Source organism: Brachionichthys hirsutus, chromosome 1 (assembly GCF_040956055.1).
Source record: "Brachionichthys hirsutus isolate HB-005 chromosome 1, CSIRO-AGI_Bhir_v1, whole genome shotgun sequence".
In the NCBI taxonomy this organism is placed as follows: Eukaryota; Metazoa; Chordata; class Actinopteri; order Lophiiformes; family Brachionichthyidae; genus Brachionichthys; species Brachionichthys hirsutus.
This window is the reverse complement of record NC_090897.1, coordinates 6617710-6641383: the sequence shown is the minus strand read 5'-3', so window position 1 is coordinate 6641383 and position 23674 is coordinate 6617710. Positions and strand designations below refer to the sequence as shown.

Here is a 23674-nt window from a genome sequence, read left to right as displayed (position 1 = left end):
TATATAATACTTTATTATCCTGTACCATTGACCCCTTACAATGCTGTAAACAAAACAACAACAAAATATATATATAAAAAAAACATTGAATAAATCAAGGACAAATTGCAACATTACAGAATAAGAAGAATAAAACCAGAAGGAACAGCAGAGATTGTATAAACGTTGTGCTTCTTTCATTCCACTTTGTAAAGTCCTTCACTGCTCTACTTGTGTTTCAGTTTAAACTTTTTTTTATATTTAATATATAGAGAGATAAATGTACACGTATAATCCGCACTGAGGTTCATCTCTTGTGGCAAGCAGGTGAGAAGAGTTGCTACCAGGAGCACCCTTCACTCTTGGCCTCCATTTCTGGTCTGTCCGTCCCCCGCCATTCATTTGTTCATTCATTCATTCATTGAGTTTTTCATTTGTCATTTTTGTCATTCCGTCGTACACACGGTCCCAAAGCTTGGGTTGACAAGCTCTGTGAAGGAGGATACTTCCCCTCTCTCTTCCTTCTTAGTTTTCTCTCCGTTTCCTTGTTTAATTCCCTCAGGTCCTTTGTCATCTTTGGTAGAGTGTCCGACACTTTGGCGTGTCTCGGGAATAAGGAGGAGGTGCCATGGGGGGGGGGGGGATTGTGGTTCGAGGGAGTGGCAATACACGTTTGGATCCACGTATGGATAAAGAAGGTAGATGAAAAGGGGAGGAATAGACGACAAAGTGAAACACTGGCATGGATAAAATATCATTGTCACAAATCATTAAGTATGTTCACTTCAAATACAGTATAAGTTATTATATTGAGTGCATGGCTGGGAAAGGTGCGCAGAGCAGGAGAAACTAGAGAGTATTCGTTTTGCTGATTACATAAGCAAGAAGGACGAATGAGATGCATGAAGAATAAAAAGACAAGTGAGGAAGGACAGACGGGGAGGCAGGTAAAAGAGAGAGCACATGATGCAAATCAAGGTAGTGTCTGTTACAACAGACAGGTGGTGTCATGGTAGTGCTCATCATCTGTGAAGCAGCGACAGGAAGGAGGCAAGGCCAACAGTCAGCCAGCTGGCCAATGGGAGTGAGTTTGATCCACCAATTAGAACTGTAGAAACAGAAAAAAAAGTTGCCTTATTAGCATACACAAATTGATATTTATTGGATAATTCATGACCAGGTTTCTAGATACACAAGTTCTTAACTCGCTCTCCAACTGATGCATTTTTATTATAGATTTTAAAATTACGGGTATGATGAGTGATTGTGAGGCTTTTAACAGTCTCATCTTTAATTCTTAAGATTCATATTTAGTTATCTGAGCCAAAAGCAAAGAAATAAACAGGAGCCTTTATTGTCTGGCTGATATACAGTGGCTTGTCACATGTATGAGAAGCAGCGTATGGAAGGTGAAAAGGATTAGTGAGGCAGCTCAGAGGAATGTGTGGCTTGTGACTAGCAAAGAGAGTGTGGCCTATAACACAAGCAGGCGTATGATGTAGTTCAGAGACTCACTGGCATGAGACGAATTTACTCAATCTGAGAAATACCCCACAAGGTTTTGTAATAAGTTAATTTAGAACCTCTGAGCAGAGAGCTGCAATAGCACCGGGATGTTTTCCTTGGTTATGAAAGGGGCACTCAACCCAGCATATTCCCTCTGACCCAACATGCCGAGCCCTGTTGCACTGGACAGGGTGCTGTCAATCAGCATTTGTGAAATCCTCCTATTTCGCTGAGTCTGTTTTCTCCCAGATGGGTGCCGTGTCTGCCTTACAGTCTTGGCTGTCATAGGTCACGCTCTCACTGCTGTGATCAGCGCAGGTGTGAGTGCTTTCTTTTCATGTTCTGCGCTTCAGTTTCAGTTTGAGAACAACAGAGCGTGTTGCGCCCCATCTGTGTTTGTACCTGAGAATGAGGCAAACACTTGTGAGCAGAACACAAGGTCACAAGATTTTCCCTCTGCTCTGGTTGCCCAATTACCAAACTGGTGCTTTTCCCCCAGTGCTCTCCCAATGCTTTTGCACCTGCCCTTCAAAGTCAGTCAAAGTCCTCATTATATCAAATGGAACTCACACACATATCCAAAGAGAGAGAGAGATGTACTTGCATGGCTTTTCATCTCTTTGATTTAAACTGAAATCAAATCACAAATATTTTGATTTGCTTTCATTTCTTTACATTTTTTTATTATTAATTGCTCCAAGAAAGAATAGTGCAGCAGATAGGCTGCGAGCTTTAAATGCTTCTGTCAGGGAAATCAATCATAGTGGCAGGGATTTATTAAGACCGGAGTGTAATCAACAACAATACAAAGAGGCCATTTTGCCTTAGCTGTAACTATTTACTGCCTAAGTTGATAAAACCTTGGCAATGGTGGAAAACTGAGCTTTTCCCCTCTGCTGAAGACAGAAATTAAGTTTGTAAATGTTTGCAGCAATGAGGACATACAAAATTCATTATAAATGCATCCCAGAGTGAATGGAAATTAGTTAAGAGAATGATTTGCCATGGCAGCTTCGACTAATGGACACGTATCACCAACATGTGATTCTGCAGGTTATGTATGCTCTCTTAAAAGATGCAGTACAGACATCGATTGATATAAATAACTGCCACATCAAATCTGTGTGGAATTCGATGTCCACAACACTTGTTCCTTTTGTTAACCTACAAATAATATAATTTCAATTTTATATATGCATCCAGCAAAAATCTGGATGTACAAATCTTCAAAGCTGCAGTTGAGTCTAGGTATTATACTGTATTGTAAGATCAATATGATTACATATCACCTATACTATATTTATAATGAAGCGTTAATCCATATTCAGCTGCCACACAGAGATATGCATTGTACATTATCGATAGTATAGCACGGTCATAAAAGAGTAAAGTGAATCTCTCTTCTCTCTCACTGCTTTAGCAATAGTGTGTAAGTGCTTCATATCTACGAATGATAAAAAAAAATATTGGATTACTCTGGGCAAATACAGTACAGTATATTTTGTGTTGTTGTATGTGTGTGTTGTTGTCGACATTTCCATGTATGTCATTGTCCAGACATTTTAATCCACTCACTCATAAAGCGAAGCATCTCCACCTGCCTCACTGAGCTGCAGTTCTATTGCAACCAACAAGAATATCACTCACTGTTTATTAATCCAAACAGTCCTGAGACACGCACTCATCCCTAACACAGATGCAGGGCGGAGCAGCAAATTCTCAAAGGGAAAGGGCTTTCTTTCTATCTATCTATTCTTGTGTTCAAATCAATTCCTTCTATGCATTTCTATATATATCGATAGGTGGAATTATCTCTCTACAAAGACATGTTTATAAAGGCACTATGTGTAATAGTCACAATGTCATTTCTATAAATGGAGCCCGTAGCTTTTAAATTAACTGCAGTGAACACATTTCACAATATGTAGGCACAAGTATGTATCAGCTTCAGTCAAAACAGTGACATGGTATATAAAACTTTACATGAAAATGAATGCTGGTAAAATAGCTAAAATAATGCTTAGAATGATGTTACGTTTTCCAATGTCCATATTTCATTTGTAACATTTGTTCAACCTTTCCTTTCACAAACGTTTCCACTAACACAATGAAACAAACCAAAGTCAAACCGAGCTAGTGGCTTAGATTTAGATTTGGCCAACCAGCTGGCCAACCCTGTGTCTCCTGAATAGTACAAACCAATCATTGGTTACTTTATACTCCTGTATAATGTGTATTTGGCTAAAATTAAGGCATTGATGTATAAATGTGGAAGCCAATTTAATGTGATACATAATTTAGCAGCTTGGATGGCGATGTAATATTTAAAGCTAGACAAATAGCATATTTATTAATTAAAGCAAGTGAGTTAAGCTTATAAACTAATGAAGGTTTCGCTATTGTAATTAAAACTATATATATATATCAAACTGTCAAATAATGTAGTCACTAGCCATGACGAATACAATGAAGGCCGTCAAGAGAAATGTAGTTTGTGTGTGTGTGTGTGCGCACGTCTGACATTGCGACAAAACTCCTGGCAGGTTTTAGTGTCAGATTATTTTCTTTTGTCTCTTGGATACATTTCCCTCTGATTCTTCTTTCCTCTTTCTGTGTTTCTTTTGCACACTTTCAGACACACCTTTGGTCACTATCGCTGTCTTTGACCTTTTCACACTCCGTGTCTCTTCACCACACCTCAACCTTTTCAGTTGTAATAGGCTCGCTTCACATGCTTAAATGGATGTGCGCTCTTTGTCGCTCTTTCTAGTTCACCCTTGAGGCAAAGTACACAGCCACATACATTAGTCATATGTAGCACACTATTATTATGTTTTGTTCATAACCTGATGTGTCGCCACTGCTGGATAAACACATCACATGATGTACATTCTCCTTCACTCATGTATGTTTTTTTTCTCAAAATCCCGATCACTGCACACTGTCTTTCTTTCCGTTCTCGTCTTCTCTATAAAGTGAAATTAACAGAAGCGTTAAAATAATAAGAAGAGGGTGCAGAAATACAGAGATAATAAATGGGAGATGATACGAAACAAAAGGTCAAGGAAAAGTGATGAAGGCGGGTGTGGGGGAGGCAGCTTATGTGGGGTGCTGAAACTTGGAGGATAAAAATACAGAGGAAATGAGAAGTAAACAAAAAGATAGGGACGTACAAAATCTCCTCTATTCCGAGGACCTGTGATGTTCTCTTGCCTTCACACCTTCAACTTCTCGCCAAATTTAATTACATTTAATTCCATGTAAAAAAAATTCAGCACAGCTCTTTTTAAGTTAGTTTTTATGTCAGCTTCTAAGCAAGTACTTTATCCACATCTGACAAAGACCACAAAAGGTATCAAATAATTGATTTTAAAATGACTTCATTGTAACTTCAATACACTCACGCTCCTTAGGGTATGAAGCTGCTAGTCACAGATGCATATTTGAGGATTTATTGGATTTATATTTCCCTCCAAACAAAAATCTTACCTGTCTTACCTGCGCTGGCTACAGTGTTCCCCTGCTTGCACTTCCCTAAGGTGATGGACACGTCATCAATAGCAATATCCCCCTCAAAACTTGGTCCTCTCATTCCTTCAAAGACAATCTGTTTTGGGAAGAAACAAAACGGCATATGAATTCTGGGTGAGTATATAGTATACCACTATACCGTATATAACTGTTACTGTATATAGTATACCATATATAACTGTTCAGTCAAAAACAGCCAAAGCCATGGCACATAAGAGACTTGAATTTCATGAATAACAAATCTTGGCACAAAACACAATCAGAACTTAAACCAACTACAGGAAATGAGTAAATAGCACTGGATTTTAAACTGACACTATATCAAGCAAAGACCACAGAAACAATACACAGGTATTGTTCACTATTAAGAAGTATTGACTATTTAGAAGTAGAGTACTAACCCATAATAATTTGCAGACCCACAGTAAAAAAACAACAACAGGAGACTCCTCTGCAAATGTTTCGGGCAGCTTCCCAGTTGTAGCCACCAGCCATCTGGCTTTGATTGACAGCCTAATTACGGTGGTGTGCTAAGGCACCAAGCTAATCAAAAACCAAGCGTATTCTCTCTGGAATAAGACGAAGGAAGAAATGAAATATACAAGAGAGAGGTTTGTTTCTCCAAGAAATAATAACAAAAATAGCTCTCATGACTGCAGTTATTGACTTTTCCTGCAAGCCTTGTGACTTTAAAATGTTTAATGTTAGATACAATATCCAACATGCTTCTGGAGTAATGATGCATGAAGAGGATTTCAACCCTGCAGCATTTGATCTCTTAAGGGTTTTCCTGTGAGAAAAACGGTGTAATTGTGTACACGAATCTGTGTCGGCATAGAGAGAGATTTGTAAATGTGTTGTGGAAAACTCTGGAGCTGAGGTGGAATAACTGACACGTCATCAGTTACAACATGGCATCCTCAAATTTTCTATAATATATATATATACACACAATGCAAAGAATCCCTGTTATTCACCCATTGTATGGGTATAATAGGTGTACAGGAGATGTCACTTGTACAACTTTTTCAGGTTTAACATTTCAACATTATCATTATAATATAATATATAATGATGATTATCATTATAACACCAATGTTACAGTTGGCATATGCCTCTGCTTTAGTAAATCCATTATCTTTTTTTTTTTTTAAATAAATGCAGATGTTATATTGCTCAGCTTGTTATTTAGGTGTGTGTTTTTTCCCTGTTGGTTCTGACTGGACTACGACTACTTGAATGTGTTTTCACATCAGAATTATATTATTTTACTAGAAAGCAATGTTTCGTCTATTGTTAACATGAGGGCAGCGCCTCATTAGCATTGGCGTTGGGGATGATACCGGTACATATTACCACAACAATGACAGTGGTGAATTCCCCCCAGTAAATAAAATGGCCTGCATTTTACGCAGCATTCATTCTAAAGACAAACACACAGCCAGCCAGCCCTGCATGGCTGTGTTTAGGATGTTTTCTTGCAGACATGTCTCTGTGAAAATAGATACTCATTAATGCATTGTTACAACTGGGTTTTTAGCTGGAGTGTTAAATGCTCCAATTTATTGTCCAAGGAGGGGGCTTTGGCTAGTAATAATAATAAGGGTTAGCCTTACACTTTGAGAAGACCTAGAACAGCTTGCCCCTTTTTTGTCCTCACATTCCTAATAGCTATTAAAATGGTCAATTATTCCCTGTCTTTTAAAGGGTCCCAGAGTCATAAGACAGCAACAGCAAAACAACAAAAAAAAAGTGATTCAAATGAACATATATGTATGAGCCAGAGAAACGGCTGCATCTGTGCTCATGGCCATTCGGAGCACTACATGAAACCAGAGCTGTTTCAGGTCAAAGACGACAACATGTTGTGTAAAAGCATAGTGTTACCCATTCAAAGCTAAACCAACATTTCAGTATGAAAGCACATGCTGAAAGTATACAGACTCACTAGAGGGTGAAGTGCCCCTGTCCTCTGTGCGCACCCAAACCCCATCAATAAAATGTGTGTGGTGTAAGAGGGAATAATATACAGAGCTTTCTGTTCATCTCTGAAAGCGTGATGCTGTCCTTCTCTCCAAATGGAGCCAATTTTATTACTTTTATGAAGGTGAGGGAAATAAGCACCATTGTGTTCAAACTTGCTTTTAATTCAATCATAGAATGAGATAATTCCATATATTTCATGAATTAAAAAAAACAACGAAAACTATTATTAGAAGAACCTTGAAACTGCCTCTGCGATAAGGAGGGATTAAAAAAACAAAAACAAAGCACAGCAGCAGAGGCTGGTTGTGTTTAGCTGCTTGGCTCATTTGTACAAAAGGATTATTTGATTTTTCCTAGAGGGTACCTGTGAAGGAAATTCAGTGGTTCGGAGGAGGAGGCTAATTAGTCAAAGGTCTGTGGTCAACTGGATTGCATTACATAAATTATGCTACATTGCAGTTTCTTCACTGTATTTAACCATCTTCTTTCTGGTAAATTAGCATCGCCAATAGAGCCAGAATAGAACACTAAATGATCCATATAAGCAACACATACATACATACATGCTGACAATACCTATGCCTAACTCTGAGCACCTGTAAACATGTCTGAAATAAACAAGTCAAAGCAAAGGTGCCAGATGGGTATATAATTATGATACATACATACAATTGGGGGAAGGAAGCCAAGAGAAAAATACTTGGCCTTGATAAGCATATCTTTGAAGCTACCGTGATATCAAGCCACCGAGCGGGGCATTATTTCCTCAGATATCAAGCCGATTGACACAGAACAAAGCAATGCAATATCCTGCAACGCAGGGACTCAAAATAATGATAATATCTGTTTACTTGTGGAGAGGCTCATAAAATCAGGTTTAGCCTTTTCACATTGCCCCCACAATAACCATTCCTGCTTGGTGTCCTCAGTACTGCTCAGAGATAATAAACCTTGAGAATGACTAGAATATTTGAAACAGTCTTCCAATATTTATATAAATTAGGTCTTTTCAATGCACTTATTATTGTTATTTATTTATTTATTTCATTTCATTTGCAAAACATGCATTAGTCAAAGCAGAAGTCTATGTGCAGCCGACTGGGAATCATCTTTAAATGTTTTTAACAAAAAAATGCATTTAATGATCACAGTTACCAAAATCCATTAAGTATCATTTTAGTCATAATCCACTAAATTAATCCACTAAACTAAATTTATCCTACCCATTTTTCAATTACGAACACATAATGAATGCAGGGCGTGGAGATAGTTCCCCTTAAGCATGTCAGGTTTGGTCAGGTGTTCTAAAAGACTTTTCCAATGATGCATTGTCAGCAAAGACAGAAAGTACTGCATGTTTATGAACATGTGGACTTCAACAACAATTTTTTTATTTTTTCACAGGTACTGTTAATCACTATTATTTATCTTCATTCTTGCCACAGCGACTATACAATACAAAATACAATAATTTAGTGCAACCAAAAAAATAGACGGTTCTTATTCTTTAATGAAGTACCGATCTGGGAAAAAAAATATTTGAACTTTAAATATAACATGATAAAAATATAATTTCTGTTTTGCTCTTTGTTGTTATTCAGTGAGTCCAGACTGACATTACTTGCTTCCTGACTGAGAGGTTTTGTCAGTGGATTAAGGAGTTTACTTTGAGACATGTATGCTGTGTTCTTTTGGAATAGAGATTAACCATTTGGCTGAGAAGCATGTTGGTAATCCAGACTGTGTGAAGGACAAATTCAGCATTGAACAATGCTTTTTAGTAAAAAAAAAACTTTCAAAAATAGTTAACACTCGAAAGAAGTAATGAAACCACAACTGACATTTAGATAACAAGAAAACTCTGAACTGTAAGGGTCATGAAAATGTTAAATCTGTGTAATGGGACATAAGGCTGTGTATATTTCAAATGTCCCCGATATTTAATAACATTTATCGACTTAACAGCAAGAAGTTTCAGAAGAGTACGACACAAAATCGCTTCACAAAGCAATTATGAGTAGATTTCTCCTCATTTTTTGATTCTTGTCATAGCAGTGTGTCACACTGATTGTATATGAGTGTGAGTGTGTGTGACTGTGGGATCAAAGCGTGTACAATAAAGTGTCAGGTTAGAGTTGTGAGTGTGTCTTTTTTCTGAGCCTTGTAACCTTTAATGTTCCCATTGATGTGCTGTCCACATACCAGAGGGGATACAACCACGAGATAAATGCTGTGTGTGTGTGAGAGAGAGAGAGCAGGGGGGCAAGAAATGTATGAAGCCAGTTTTGAAATATTGGTCCAGAACAGTCTTGGTGCAATATTATAGACACAAATGTGGGTTGGCCTGGTTTCCAACAAGCCCCTAGACACCAAATCACTGCGAGGAACACAGATGGCCTCTGGATAATCCACAGAGGAGCGAGTGGGTACACACATAATCTACCGTAGTACAACATGTTAGTCCTTTTTTTTTTTGCATTGATTGTATGTATACATGTTAATTGTTGTTTATAAATATGTCAAAGCAACAAAACCTGTTCGCTCTAATTATTTTTAATTTTAGACAGGAATGTAATTGCAAGCTTGTTGAGTTGAGACAGATGGTGACTACATGGAAGACAGATACCCTGATTGACAATGTAATAGTGGGTTTCTTTTTTCAATGCGTTCGGGAGCTCAAACATGACATTTTCACTGGAGACGCAATGGGACTGAGTCAAGAGCAGGGAAGTTACGGAAGTGGCAGCTCACATTCCATCAATTTACAATTGAATCATACACAGGCATTATGCAGTAATTATGGCTAACGGGCAGGACACAATCTAAATTCTAATGCTTCTTTACTACTTGACTACACCACTGTTTACAATTAAAGCCTTGCAAGCAAACAGCTAGGCTGCGGTTCTTTCTGAAAGGCAGGACGGGAGGCTGTTCGCAAGGACTATTACTTTTGCTGGATGGAGCATAAAGAAAGGGGAAATGCAGAGACGAGTGGCAGCACCTCAAAGACCTTCAGTGTAAGCAGGCAGCGAGCTGTGCACTGCACTAGAAAGCTTGTGTTTCTCCATGGACATACTCTCAATATGAAGCAGAAATAAAATAAAATCAACTGCATGCAGTTGCTCCTCCACTCAGAAAAACACTATCTTCGAAAGCAACTCTATGGATATTCAACTGAATTAGGAAATCATGTAAATGTTGCATGGATACTTTAAGCTGAATGACAGCTTGCTTTTATGAACAAAGCTGATGCTAGGCCCATTTTACAAATTCCTGGTCACACCCTGGAGTCCTGTAAGTTCTACGCTGTCTGACATCACAGAGGAAAGCTAAACATTCAGTACGCCAACTGTTCCAGACATAGTTCTCCCTTTAATGGTGAAAGAAACATGGTGTTTCAGAGGCATAGTTAATGAAGAGCAAGCGCAGCCCACAGCCAAGGCTTTCAGCCCACATTCATCATGGATTCTATTTCCCTCATGCACGTGCAGAGTATCTGGAATCATTACAGCTACAACTAGGAGGCATCCCCTGCTCATAAATAAGGCTGTTAATTGACCTGTCATAGCTAATTGCTGTGGGGGATAGGAGATGGTGTGTGTGTGCATGCTTAAAAAAAGAGTTTGACTGTAGTGGTGCCTGTGACTGAATCTCAGACAATGTTTACACACCTAACCATCTTTACGTGTAGTAATAATGCAAATCTATGTAGAGAGAGTGGGTCTATGAGCAGTTTGGTTAGGAGAAGATTCTATAATGAGTGCGTTGATTTGAGTGCTATTAGTCTTCAGCCTTTAGAGTTGAAGTGGAATTGCAGGAATTGACTCAAAGGGCCTGCCTGTTCCAACATGGGCTGGAAAGAAAGCTACAAAAGAGAAAGTGAAGAGGAGAGAGGCATGCAAACAAAATAACCATCAACTTGCTTTCCCTCTTTGTTTGGATTTAAGCTTCCTGAGGTGCAGCCTCACATGTACAGACACTCGTGATTAGATACAGTAAGTGTGGAAAGGCTTGTGAAAACAAGTACGGCACAAGAATTATATTACGTTCGATGTGTGAGCATCGGGCCGCTGCAAATAAGTGAGTCTCATGTCCAGTCTCTCGAAGGATTGAGTCATCAAGTGAACTCACACTCATCCCAGCAGGGAACAGCTGACACACGCGACTGTCAAAAGGACAATTTGTCAACAGCCAGTCCTCAAACACAGACAATTCTACTGTTGCAGCTGTGAGATCATTTCATTTCACTGCTTATTGAATGTGCACAGTGCAATAAAATGTTTAACTTCTGGTGAAATTAAATAAAAAATATTACGCAGCTCAAACTAGGGAAGGATGGACATCATTCTAAACATGAAAAATACATTTAAAAGGTTTATATTCACGTTAATCATGTTTGAAGGGTGTGTTATTCGTGAATATCCTTTTAAAGACAAATCAAATATGACAGGGAATTGAGCAAAACTTAGGAGGGTTTTAATTTCTAAATAGCCATATATTGGCCATAGGGATGAGGCAGAATCAATTTCTCTTTGATTGACAGCTATTTTGGGATATACACCATTGGGAGCTCAGTCAATGCAAAGTGAAGTCGAAAGACAAACTACAACCCATTTCTTGGCATTTACATTGTTCATTTCTTGTAAATGATCTGAAAATGAAGCACATTCATAGCATTTACTTGTTAAAACTTAATATAATTTCATTAGTTCAATGAGATTTTCCTCTTTGAAAAACCTGCAGCCGCCACTGGCATGAGAATGATAGGAAGGACACACAGTATATTCTCGGGTAGAGATTGATAGCAGCAGCACAAATATAAAAAACATTGCCTCTAAACACAGAAGTTGCCAACACGTTCTTGATCACATGGTGTATGTGAGTGTGGATTATTGATTATGAGAATGATGATAAGTATGATGATGGTGACAACTCATGCTACAACTCAATACTGTATACCAGTAGGGCATGTTGGAAAACATCTAATGCTGTTTGGTGCCTAAAGGAAGGAAAGTGAATAATTCTGCTACAACATTGCGAGGGTGTGAGTGTGCTGTCGATTTTCTCCCATTGTATTAGGTCTCAGAGAGAAGTGAAAGCAGGAGCCATGTTGAACTGAACTTTAAACATGTGCACAGGGATCGACTAAACAGTAGTTTAATTTCTCCTTTCAGCTTCACATACATAATTGACATACAGTACGCATTGCCCAACATGCTCCCAGCGCTATGGGTTTATGACATCACAGGTAAAAGCCACTCTTAGTCTCTGGACCTGCTGCTTTACAAATTAAGCACTGGATTCAAGTGTGCTTAAATGTTCTCTTATGTGGTTGATGCCCTTTCATAACGTCAATATGTGCATTAATATGTCTCAACTACAGAAGATTGCTAACGACACATGTACATTCCTTGTTTCCTTTGGCAGTGGGGAGCCCCAGTACATATGCATGCTCCTGAATAATTCATACTGGAGTGAAACCTTGCTTTCCACTCTGAGATCAGCACATTCTCGATGAAGCGAATAATCCTCTGGTTACTGTGTGGATATGGTTGCTGCTGACATTCAGCAGAAAATGAGCTGAATGTTCACTCAAAGGCTCTCATTTATCAATACTTCTCTCAGTACTAAAATGGTAAAATGCTGCACCTGCATTTATTTAAAACATAGAAAAAGCAGTCCACACATTTTTATTTAAAATTATCTGTTTTTCAGTGAGTTTATTAAAACTATAATAAAACAATTTTGTTTGGTTTGATGAATAATGTGATGCTATATTGATTCCAGTTGCCGAATTCTGTGAGAACTTGCATTTGTCGTTTTGCTGCAGCTAGGATGGTGCAAACTATACAGGACGGACATGTGTGTGTGAGCGTTGACTGAGTATGTTTGAGTTCAAATGTAAATATAATGATATATAGAGCTCCAGAGAACCAGAGAATATCAATATGGAGAATTTTCATTAAAAAAATCATTATTAATTCCAAGCACAACTCTTTTTTCATCAGTATTTGTCTCGTCTTCAGTCTTTTATCGGAATCCAGGTCATAGAGATGAGGAAATTCTGAATACGGTGAGCACGGTGGCATGAAATTCATTTTGTTCTTCTCGTAGAAAAAGTCAAATCAGGCCTGACACTAGTGGTGGCACATGGAAGAAATGAAGCCTCAAGAGGAAAGTGCTGGAGGCTGAATTCAATTCAGAACCTCGATTATTTTGACATCAAACAAACAGTACAGAGCACATTACATGAACATGTTTGGCTCTCCACAGATGACCAGATCACACCTTTAGGTAAAGTTACACAACACAGCTCAGCTTCGTATTGCACCTTACGGGGTGTTTAGGTTACATAATCTGCTCTGCTGTATTCATGTTTTTCTACAATGCCAGGAAACACTATAGTGTGCCATTACACTGCTGGTTTAAGAACACAATATATTCACTGCTGTTTGCTCTTATTTTTGCTGCTTATTTAGTTGGAAGGAAAAGCAATCACCAAGCATTTACCTGGAAGGGTCCGCTGGGACTGATGTCAAAGAATGCTTTCTTCCAGTCTGGGCCCTGATGACCAGACTTCATCCAAACCAACGAATCCACAGAGGCAATACTTCTCACTCTCAAAAGCACATTGAGTGTGCCTGTGAAAAGTAAAAGACACATGCATCCACACATACGGCCACACAGAGACAGTACATATCATTAGAAATTAGTCAATGGACTGACAATATGCAAAGGGTGAATACTTTGTTTAATCGACCACAATTCCATTGAATCATGTTTTAGGATTGAAAGTGGCATACATGAATGAATAAATGTAGCAAACATACTGAAAAAATAGACTGTGATAGATGTGTACTGTTAAACTGATTCCAATTCACAGTGTTACAGTGACATGCTCTAAGGTTTTGTTTTTTGTTTTAAATGTAATAAACACACACACACACACACATCCTGTTCAGCCTTTTGACAGATGTCCAGAGCTGCACTGACAAGGCAACCTTCAAGTTGCCCTTTCCATTATGCCCCTGCCAAAGGGGTTTTATGGGGATATTTGTCAGATCCTATTGGAGTTTTGTCTATCCACACTCTCAAAAACCAATGGGCAAAAATCACAGAAGTTTCAATCATGCTCTGCAGGAGGACTGACGGTATGCATAATCCATGTTTTCTTTGTCTTACATTCTTAACTTTAGCGAGTTCGTTTTTGCTGTGAGGTCCTATGATCAATCCAGATCAGCATAAATTGAATTATTCCAACTGCATCAGCATCCTTTGGCACAAAAGTCATACTTATTCCAGAAAATGGAAGGAAATAAGTTTGGTGTATCTTCGTTAAAGCATATTTTCAATAATTTCTATTGTATCACTATTCTTTAATGGTATTATTGCAGGTAGATGTAGATCCAGCCCAGATGAGCAGGCGGAACCTTGCCTTGCTTGCTAGCCACTGTATGCAAATGGTAGAAATGTGCTACTTATGTGCAGTCTATTTGAGCAGTAGTATTACAGTAGTGTTCTTCAATGATGATTAAATACAAAATAAAACAACAGAGTGTAGTTTAATACTGGAGTTGCATTCAGGGCCACATATTTCACATCACCTGTCATAAATTATAAAGGAATTGGAAAACAAATTGCATTTTAATATACTACTGCGAATAGCTCATTTATGTTTGTGTGTGAGTGAAATTTGTGAAAACCTGTAAAGCTCCTTGGACTGACAGTCCACAGGATGTTTTATTTTTATATCGGCATAAACAAAGTGAAGTGAAAGCAATCATTATGAAGAAAAGAGAAAGTTGCGCAGGAAGCTGAGAGAAGTTACAAGATCTAAGAGGAAACTTGGTGATAAATCCCCCTTTAAAATGGCTTTTTTTCTTAACCTACGGTGCAGACTCGACTACCACCTGATTTTTTGGGGGTTTAGTTCAAATAAACATTTGTAACTCGAATTGAAAAAGGGCATAGAATCAATTTTCCTAAATTGTGCAAAAACACTGAAGCCATTTGAGCCATGAGGAAACGGTCCAAAAAGTCTCTCTCCTTCTCTCTCTCCTCTCTCTTCTTCTCACGGGGCTCTATGGGGTGAGAGAAACATTCATCTTCTTAACGATCCCCAGCCAGCTCCTAATTGGAATATTAACCAGCCACCAGTCTCTTAAACAAATATAAAGACAGGGTGCATGGGTACTGTGTGCTGCACCCTATATATATTGTGCATCTGTGAATGTGTGCAATGTGACACAGATAAATGATTATATATGATATATAAATGGTTTTCCTCGTTGCCTGATGTGTACAGTATATTTCAGCTGCTCTATAGACTTTGATAGAAGCTTCAGGGCAGACAAGTAGTAATTAACCGTATGCCACAAAAACGGTGTAACTGCGAGAAGGGAACCATTTATGTTACCATTTTAGTGAACCAAGACGTAACATGATGATTTGAGGTGATTTAAGGCAGATTTTGTTACTTTTAGATGAACTGGCTACTTTGTTTTCAACTAGAGTAGTGTTGATTTTCTTTCTTTGCAAAAAACTAAATACATAATTTATTGTGATTTCATTTAGTTTCACTTTAACAGTGTTATTACCGTATATTATAGACTGAAAATAAATATTTACAATACAAATGTGATGATTAAGAATTTCTTGCATATAATTTATTATATTTTGCCTGTTTGAGTTCATTATATTTCTTCCAAAGCAACCCATAGGCAGACGAAAGTCTTAGAAAATACAAACAGTTTAATTAGTTAACCCAAAAAACATGTTACAACAAAACTGTTTTATACTTTGCTGATTTATTTTTTGAACAGGGGTGGGGGTGTTGTTGCTACCTTACAGGTCAGCCCTCAGCAGGGGGTGGAGACAGGTTTTGCTGGACTGGACCTCTATTTTTATTGAAGACCCTCATCCAAAACTATAATGTTCCTGCCAGTGGAGAAAACACGGTTAAGTGCCCTTTGCGGTGCCTTCTATGGTAGAGAAGGTGGCAAAGTGTACAAATGGGTATCCTAAAAATGGAGAAAATGTAATGCTCTGCCCTGCAGGGCCTAAACAACATTTTCTCAACTAAAAGGACACCGTTGAGGACACTTCACAACATTTTGTCCATCATAAGGCACTTATTTAATCACCCTATCACACTGTCTTCTCAACATGGAGGGAAGAAAATGTGTCTAAATAATACATGTGAAAAAAATATGTTAAATGTTTAAAGTTTCAAAAAGACCCTTCTTAAAGAGTAGCATATGGAAAAAGTAATTAAATCATTGAAAGAAATGTTGCATTTATAATTAGGAATAAATTAAGATTCAGTATGACTCTGTACATTCAGTATGTACAGAGTCTCCTATCCTCACCTTGAAGAATCCTAAGAATAGATTTTCACAAATGTTATATTGACATGACAGTGTAATTGCAACATTGTGTAACTATCTAAGGGTTTTCAACATGAAGAGTCCTTTTAAAACCTTTTCCCCCTGACCACCCTAACTCACTCACTTCATTAACTCTCTTTTTTCTTTATTTCAGAGGTTTGCCAATCCCCTCGCTCTTCTCATCTCATCTCTCCTCTCACCGACACCCTCTGTCTTGTCTTCATCTTGTCTCTTTTGGTCATTAAGAGTCACACTGTGTCTCTCTGGCAGGAGTGTGAGATCTGCCAAGGTAAGGCAATTAAAGCAATGACAGATTGGTACAGACTCAGGGAACAACATGGTAAATTGAGGGGGGGGGGGGGGGGGGGGTGTTCCAGAGCTGGGCCTAAATGGTAGCAGGATGTGCTAAATGTGAGGAGCCACTGTATGACTGATGTGGTCTTGTCTTGTGTCAGTGCTACAAGACCTCTAAACAAACTTCATGGCATCTACTATATATTAATATAACCTCTTGTAAATTGTGATTTAAAAAAAGAAAAAGGAAAACAGAGTAGAGAGAGGAAGAAAAAAGCAAAGTGAATGTGTATTAAATATACAGCGATTAGAGGAAAACAAACATATTCTTTCCAAACATTACCTCCACCAGAAATGAGCTTATATTTTTTAATTCCATCTGCTGGTTTGTTTGTCTGACTTTTAGGGAGGATTACACAAAAGGTATTTAACAGATTTTCATAAAGCTTTGTTGGAGAGTTGGGCAGGTGGCAGGATAGAGCCTTTCAAACTTTTTAGTAGATCTGAATAAAGGGATATAATAAAGAATATATATATTTATCACATCCCTTCCATCTGTTAAACCACATATGAATGAAACAAACAAACAAAACAAAGCTCACCACACCAAATGGTAGCTACGACAATTCATTTTATATTGCAAGATCAGTATATTTATTATATTACAAAATAATAGATGAATTTCCAGGAATTATTTTGGAAACAATGTACATTTTAAATTAAGTTTTAATTTATTTTAAGTAAACTGTCTACCTAATGCCCTATAATTTTAATCAGAAGTAGACATATTCTCTCCATTTGAGTAATGTGGAGAAACACTGTGTCCCTTAATAAACAATTGCATCCTCAGCAGACAGGCAGGTCAGACTGTAACAAATGCTACATTGAAGCTTGCACGCTAGTGCTTTGGACACATAAATCACCGTTGAGCATGCATATGTGCATGTCCCTGAGAATAAATGTGGGAACGCGTTTATTTACTTGCGAGTTTTAATATTTGTTTTTTTTGTAGGAATCCTTGGCTGCATGGTGTGCACGTGGGTGTGCAGGCTACAAGACGTATGCATTCCACCAGTGTGACAGAGCATATTATGATGAACAGCTCCCTCAAATGACTGATTGTGTCTTGCCAGTACAATAAATCACACACCCACATGCCCCCTTCAGCCAGCTCCAAACACACAAAGGCAAACACTCCGGCATCGAAACTGATTGTTGGTGATGTCCTCTTTTCTTAACACACACAGCCTCACACACACTTACAACGATGGTTATGTCTGTCAAGTTTTACAAGGTACAGTCAGCTAATTCCGCTTTTGATAGTTGCCCAGTGATAAGTACACTGTGATGGGTATATCAGTGTGAACATAGTCTCAACATGTGCTACATGTCACTGTTCCTAAGGACGCTTCCATCTGTTAGACAAGGTGTGTGTGTGCTCGTGAGCATCAAACTCTGCTATTGCACTCACCAATATGTTTGCCCTTCATGTGGTAGTAGAAGGAGACACAGTATGGGACTCTGCCGGACCCCTTGGGACCCCTGACTGAGGTCACATTAAAAAGTGGTGAAAGTAGACGAGCCTTGTCCCCTTGAACACGGGGCCGTGATGCCTCAATGTACATGTAATACCCTGAAACCAGAAAGACATGCGAGACAGATTCGACTGAATTATTTGGTTCTGATTTTTGGTTTGTTATATATTCTGTTACACCACAATGCAAACAGCTGAATCTCAACTTAACAATATTCAACAGTTGTCTCACCCTCCTTTGTTCCGCTGCGGTCAGTTTCAGGGCCGGTATTGGCAGACCGCTTGGGATTCTGCGTCAGGTGATTCTGCCTCGTCCAATCAAAAACATCACTCCGGTCCTGAGAGAAACCGCAGATCCGATCATCTTCAAAGCCGCAAACATGATCTGTGGTGTGTGTGTGTGTGTGTGTGTGTGTGTATGTGTGTGGGAGGGACGGAGGGAGAGAGAGAGAGAGAGAGAGAGAGAGACAGAAAAACAAGCAAGAAAAACACATTAGATGAATGGTCCAACTGGTGACACAAAGTAAAGGTGAGCCGAGGTATTATGAAAACAATTAACCACCCAGGAAATTCATGGCAGCAAAGAAGCTGAATAATAATATCAGCTAAATGTATTATGAATAAGAACAACAGAACAACAGACAGCCAATTACTGACAAAGTGATCGGCATAATGTAGGAGGCAGGGATTACAAAGTGAAACTACAGGTGCATTTCACATACAATGCACTGTGTGATATTTGCCTCCCCCACACACACAATTTAGAGTCAAGTAAACTATAAGTCGGTGATGCCACGTCAGCGCTCGAAAACAAAACAGTAACCTACAAAACGCCACTGTCAAAAGTTTAACAATTTGAAGAGAGAGAGAGAGCGAGATGCACGTGTTAGTCGGGGAAGTGTACGGAAGGCGGCTCTTAGTAAAAGCTATTTTGAGTCTTATGTCAATAAATGCATTATTGTGGACAGCATATTTCCCAACATACTTATTTTACTTGCCTGCCACAACAAAGCTGGGGGAAGAATCCAGAATTGAGTTCTAGGTCATGATAAACATTCATTAAAATGTCTTTGTGAGGGCATTGTCAGTATCTTTGATGCTAACGCCTCTTGTTAAGTCTTCCCTCTACAGTTGTGTCACCTTCATTAGCCCATCTGGACGTTTTGGCAAATATCACAGGTTCACTGAACAAATGAAAATCCAAGCAGGCGAGCACAAGAGTTATGGAGACACCCAAGCTGTCAAATTCAGTGTCGAGTCTTCCTGGATGCTCACAAAGCCTGCTACAGATGCATGTGGCTCATGCGCCCCATGAGAATGGCTTTTGTGCTTCTTGCAGCAAGCCACTCTATTACTATTCACACAATGCTCCGCTACATGCGCTGCTTTCAATTTGCACTGTTGTTCTCGCAGTCTGTTCCAATCTGCTGTTGTTTTAATTGTCTCACCCTGGCGGAGCCAACTGCCGCTCCTGCCAGAAAATTGCTGCGTATCTCTTATTGAAGAAAATAGACGAGATGCAACTGGCTGCGATAGAAAGGGTGACGGCAAGCGAGAGGATGAGCGGCAGGGTAAAGGAGGGTTAGGGCAAAAGGTAACAGAGAGATGGATATTAATTTACGACTTATACTTGTAATATTTTGAACCATCATTCACAACTGTTGCTCTCTTAAATCTCACTGTTATCCTGTTTGGGTATCGAGCAAAGCTTGGGTGTGGCAAGGCAATCTTTACCTTGAACACGTTTGACCTTCGACAAATTAGCTAGTGCTGAAATGCAACCCTCTTCCTAACTTCACCGCCTTGTCATCAATCAGGACTCGAACCACAAGCTCGACAAAGTAAGACGCCAGAGGACGGCTGTAAGTCTTACCTGAAGGCCTTGGGTAGGTGTAGGCTGGAAGAAAGGAGTGATGATTAACACTCAGATGTCAACTTGTTTACATTTTTTTAAAGACATAAACAAAACAAAACATATATTGATATTAATCGTACTTTATTCAGAATGTTTTATTGTTGTTTTATTAAACTCACGTTCTGAGTACTGTATGATTCGACTGATGTAGTCCCCAGTGCTGTAGGTGGTGATGGGGGCCAGTCGGACCTCGTAGGGCAGAGGGATCCTTAAGTCTGATATGGTGTGGGACAGCAACACGCCCTTCTCTGGCTCTTTACCCTTCAGGTCTATTTGTTTCGACAGCAGGCTTTGCTTATTCTGGATTTGGACAGGCAAAGACACACACAGAGACACACACACACACACACACACACACACAAACATATAAGTACAAACTGGGAATGTTAAGATGTATACGCACAAATTAGCATTTAAAAAAAAAGGTGACAAATGCTGCACATTTGACTGAGAGGCAGAAAAACAGTGAGTGGCGCATGTGGAGGCTCACTGTCTGTCGTCAGGCATGCCTCTCATCTTTTTTTTATTCCCTCCCCTACTTGTATTACACAACCTTTCCCTCAGATTTACCAGTTCATGTTGAGATGCCCAGATGTTAAGACTGTTAGTAAGTGCAAGTCAAAACTTCAGCTTATTCACATCTGGAGGGTTTTTACTACAACAGCACTTATAATAGACTAATAGATAACATAATAGACAAACAAGGCCACGCTATATCATAATATAATTTGTTTTAGGATTTGATCATTCTCCAAACCGCAAATTGAAACGGCTGTCGAAAGAATCATGGCATGTTGCCTGCTCTCAAAAACAACACCTTTTTATTCTAGCGTTAATGCAGCTTACTTATGATTTGCACCACTCAATAAATATCATTTTAATTATTCAAACTGAACACACACTACCTTCACTTTCCCTATTCAATGATTTACAATAAAATATTACATAACCTACCAAAGTAATATCCCAATCTCTATTAAATATGTTGGTTGATCATCAACAAAACATTAAAAGTGGCTAAGATTTTATCCAGTACAGCTGTCTTGTCTTTTTTTTTTAAAGTTAAATCAGAGGTGTTTTTGTGAGCACTACTTTTAATACACCTTTTGATGTGTTATTCCACCCACATACAGAAGGATCCATTAGCTGTGTATCTGCCCCTAATCCCAGCTACTTAAAGACCTGGCAGTGAGCTGAATGTAATGCATTAGGTCAACCACTCCACCATAACACCTTAGCACACCCACAGCATTCTATTATCAGGCGATGCATGCAGCAGAAGTGTTTTATGCATATGTGAGTGAGTGTGTTATTTTATGTCTGTGTGTGTGTGTGAATGTCTGTAGAACATAGTGAGCAATCAAAGTACTTAAAAGTCTCTGCACTCCATATTCACCACGAGTGTACATTTATATAAATTCCCTTGTTGTTTGATCACTTGGATTGCAACAAAACATATATGACAGTTTTTCATGAAAGATCCAAAGAAGCTTAATGAATAGTACATAGAACAGTTTTACTGATTTATAGACACAGCTGTGCACCAGGATATACCAAATTTGAACAAATAAAACATTCCCAGTCCGACTCAGTCAGCAAGCATGCAAAGATGTAGAGTAATGATAGAGCACAGTAGAACAGCCATAATTCTTCAACTCAAATGTATTTATTTTATTTATTGGACTGCAATGTTTGAATTTTGGATGAGTGCATCTCATAATTTAAGAAAGATATTATAAACTACATGCACATTTCCTTCTCCATAGGGTTCCATTTTAAATTGATTGCATGGGTATTCCCACATTTTTTTCAACATAACTGACTACATAAAGTTAAATATAAAGTGGAGCCTCTGCCTTGCCTCGGCGGTGGGAAAATTCATACAATTTCATTTCCTTTATTTTGTATTTTTTAACATTCTGTCTCGCGCAGTTGGAGCGTACCTGTGATGAAATTTACAGGCCTCTCTCATTGTTTTAAGTAGGATAACTTGCACAATGGGTGGCTGCCAAAAATTGTTTTGGTCCACTGTATTAATGTATTTATTCTGTCCCCTCTAACACCGACCTATATTACGATTCATCTGGATAAACATTTACTCTGCTCATACAGCATATGCATAATTATATGAAATATAGCGGGAAGAAAACTGCCCTTATGAAAAATGCATAGACTGTGTTAGCAAAGGGAGATACGTTAATAACACCGAGGAGTCAGAGCTTCAGAAGTGGGCTGAATGTGCTTTCATCCTGCACAGCCAAGACTCACACATGTGCACAAACTTGTTTCAGTCCTGTGAGATGGGTGATAGGGAAAAAAAAGTTAATAATACAATTTTATATAAGAAAGTGTATATGTGTGTGTGAGAGAGAGATGCTTTTGATTTGGATTGACAGGATGAGTGTTGTCTTGTTCAAACACTAAGGAGTGTGAGATTTTGCTATCTTTTAATGGACCTCTTTCTCGAGTCATCCAGCAGTTCCCTGATGCTGCATGTGCTTATGTGAACAATCATTATCTGTGCATGTGAGCTCTGTGTCTGTATGATTGTGCCTGGACAACCCTTTGTGCTCATTTGAATATAATTTCAAAGTTTTGAAGAACATTTCATATTTGAATATTAATACAAGAGGGGTTTCCTATCTACATAAATTATTCATATATTTGATTTAATGCACATCTCAAATTCATCATGAATATGTTTAATATCGAGAATGACTTTTCACACAAAGACCCTGGGTGTCGCATCACTGATACTATATTCAATGTACAGAGAAGGTGAAAAGGTGGACACTGAAAATGTAAAAAAATATGAACAATGGAAAGAGTGACAATTTAAGATGAATAGAAACACAGATGTGTATGTATACTTTGCAGTAGAAGGATTCTATTTTTCTGTGGCCACACAATTTAGTTTAAGATCACTATGGAGGCCTCATTTTTGTCCAAATTCTTCTGCACTACAGATGAACAGCTAAACTCAAATGTAATGAAACTAGAGCAGGTGGGGTTAAGGGCCTTGCCACCCATAGTTGTAGGGAGGAGGGCGTTCTGTTGTTTCCCCAGAATTACCCTGATGGACTGGCGTATAGAAATTATGACCTTATGACCAATCCGAAAAGCAATCCATGGAGTAAATGCAGAATCTTTTTTTTTTCCTCACTATTTTTGCGTAGTTATTAAAAATGCTGATAAGATAGCAAACATAATAATTTCTGAAGTGAGCTACAAAATACTTGGTACATTTTTCTCACTTGTTAATGATCTCTCGCAAATCAAAGGATTAATTTAAGAAGTAAAAGGGGTGATAGTTGTGGTGTGAGGGAAAGAAAGCGATGTAAGGACAGCTTGATGAAAAAGGAAGGCCTGTCAGCACTATTAATTTGGTCGCAGGGAACCCCCCCTGCAGGGAGAACAAAACTAAATCAAGAAGTGTAAAAAGGGATTTCATAGCTTGGCAGTGAGTCACAGAAACAGCCATGCCTTCCACACACACACAGAAGTGCACATTCTAATACAATTGAAAGCGAGGCATACATGTAT

The 23674-nt window shown here is 38.6% G+C and overlaps 1 protein-coding gene across 1 annotated transcript in view; it reads right to left on the bottom strand.

The window, feature by feature from the left end:
• Positions 1 to 1001: 1001 nt before the first annotated feature.
• Positions 1002 to 23674, bottom strand: part of LOC137893460 (MAM domain-containing glycosylphosphatidylinositol anchor protein 1) — a 108035-nt gene continuing 85362 nt past the window's right edge. Inside the window, exons 11-17 of the mRNA XM_068738875.1 lie at positions 20251 to 20431; positions 20090 to 20113; positions 18449 to 18601; positions 18154 to 18315; positions 13513 to 13643; positions 4975 to 5092; positions 1002 to 1087 (exon numbers count right to left, since the gene is read on the bottom strand). Of these exons, the coding sequence (XP_068594976.1) occupies positions 1002 to 1087; positions 4975 to 5092; positions 13513 to 13643; positions 18154 to 18315; positions 18449 to 18601; positions 20090 to 20113; positions 20251 to 20431 (855 nt within the window). The remainder of the gene's footprint in view (positions 1088 to 4974; positions 5093 to 13512; positions 13644 to 18153; positions 18316 to 18448; positions 18602 to 20089; positions 20114 to 20250; positions 20432 to 23674) is intronic.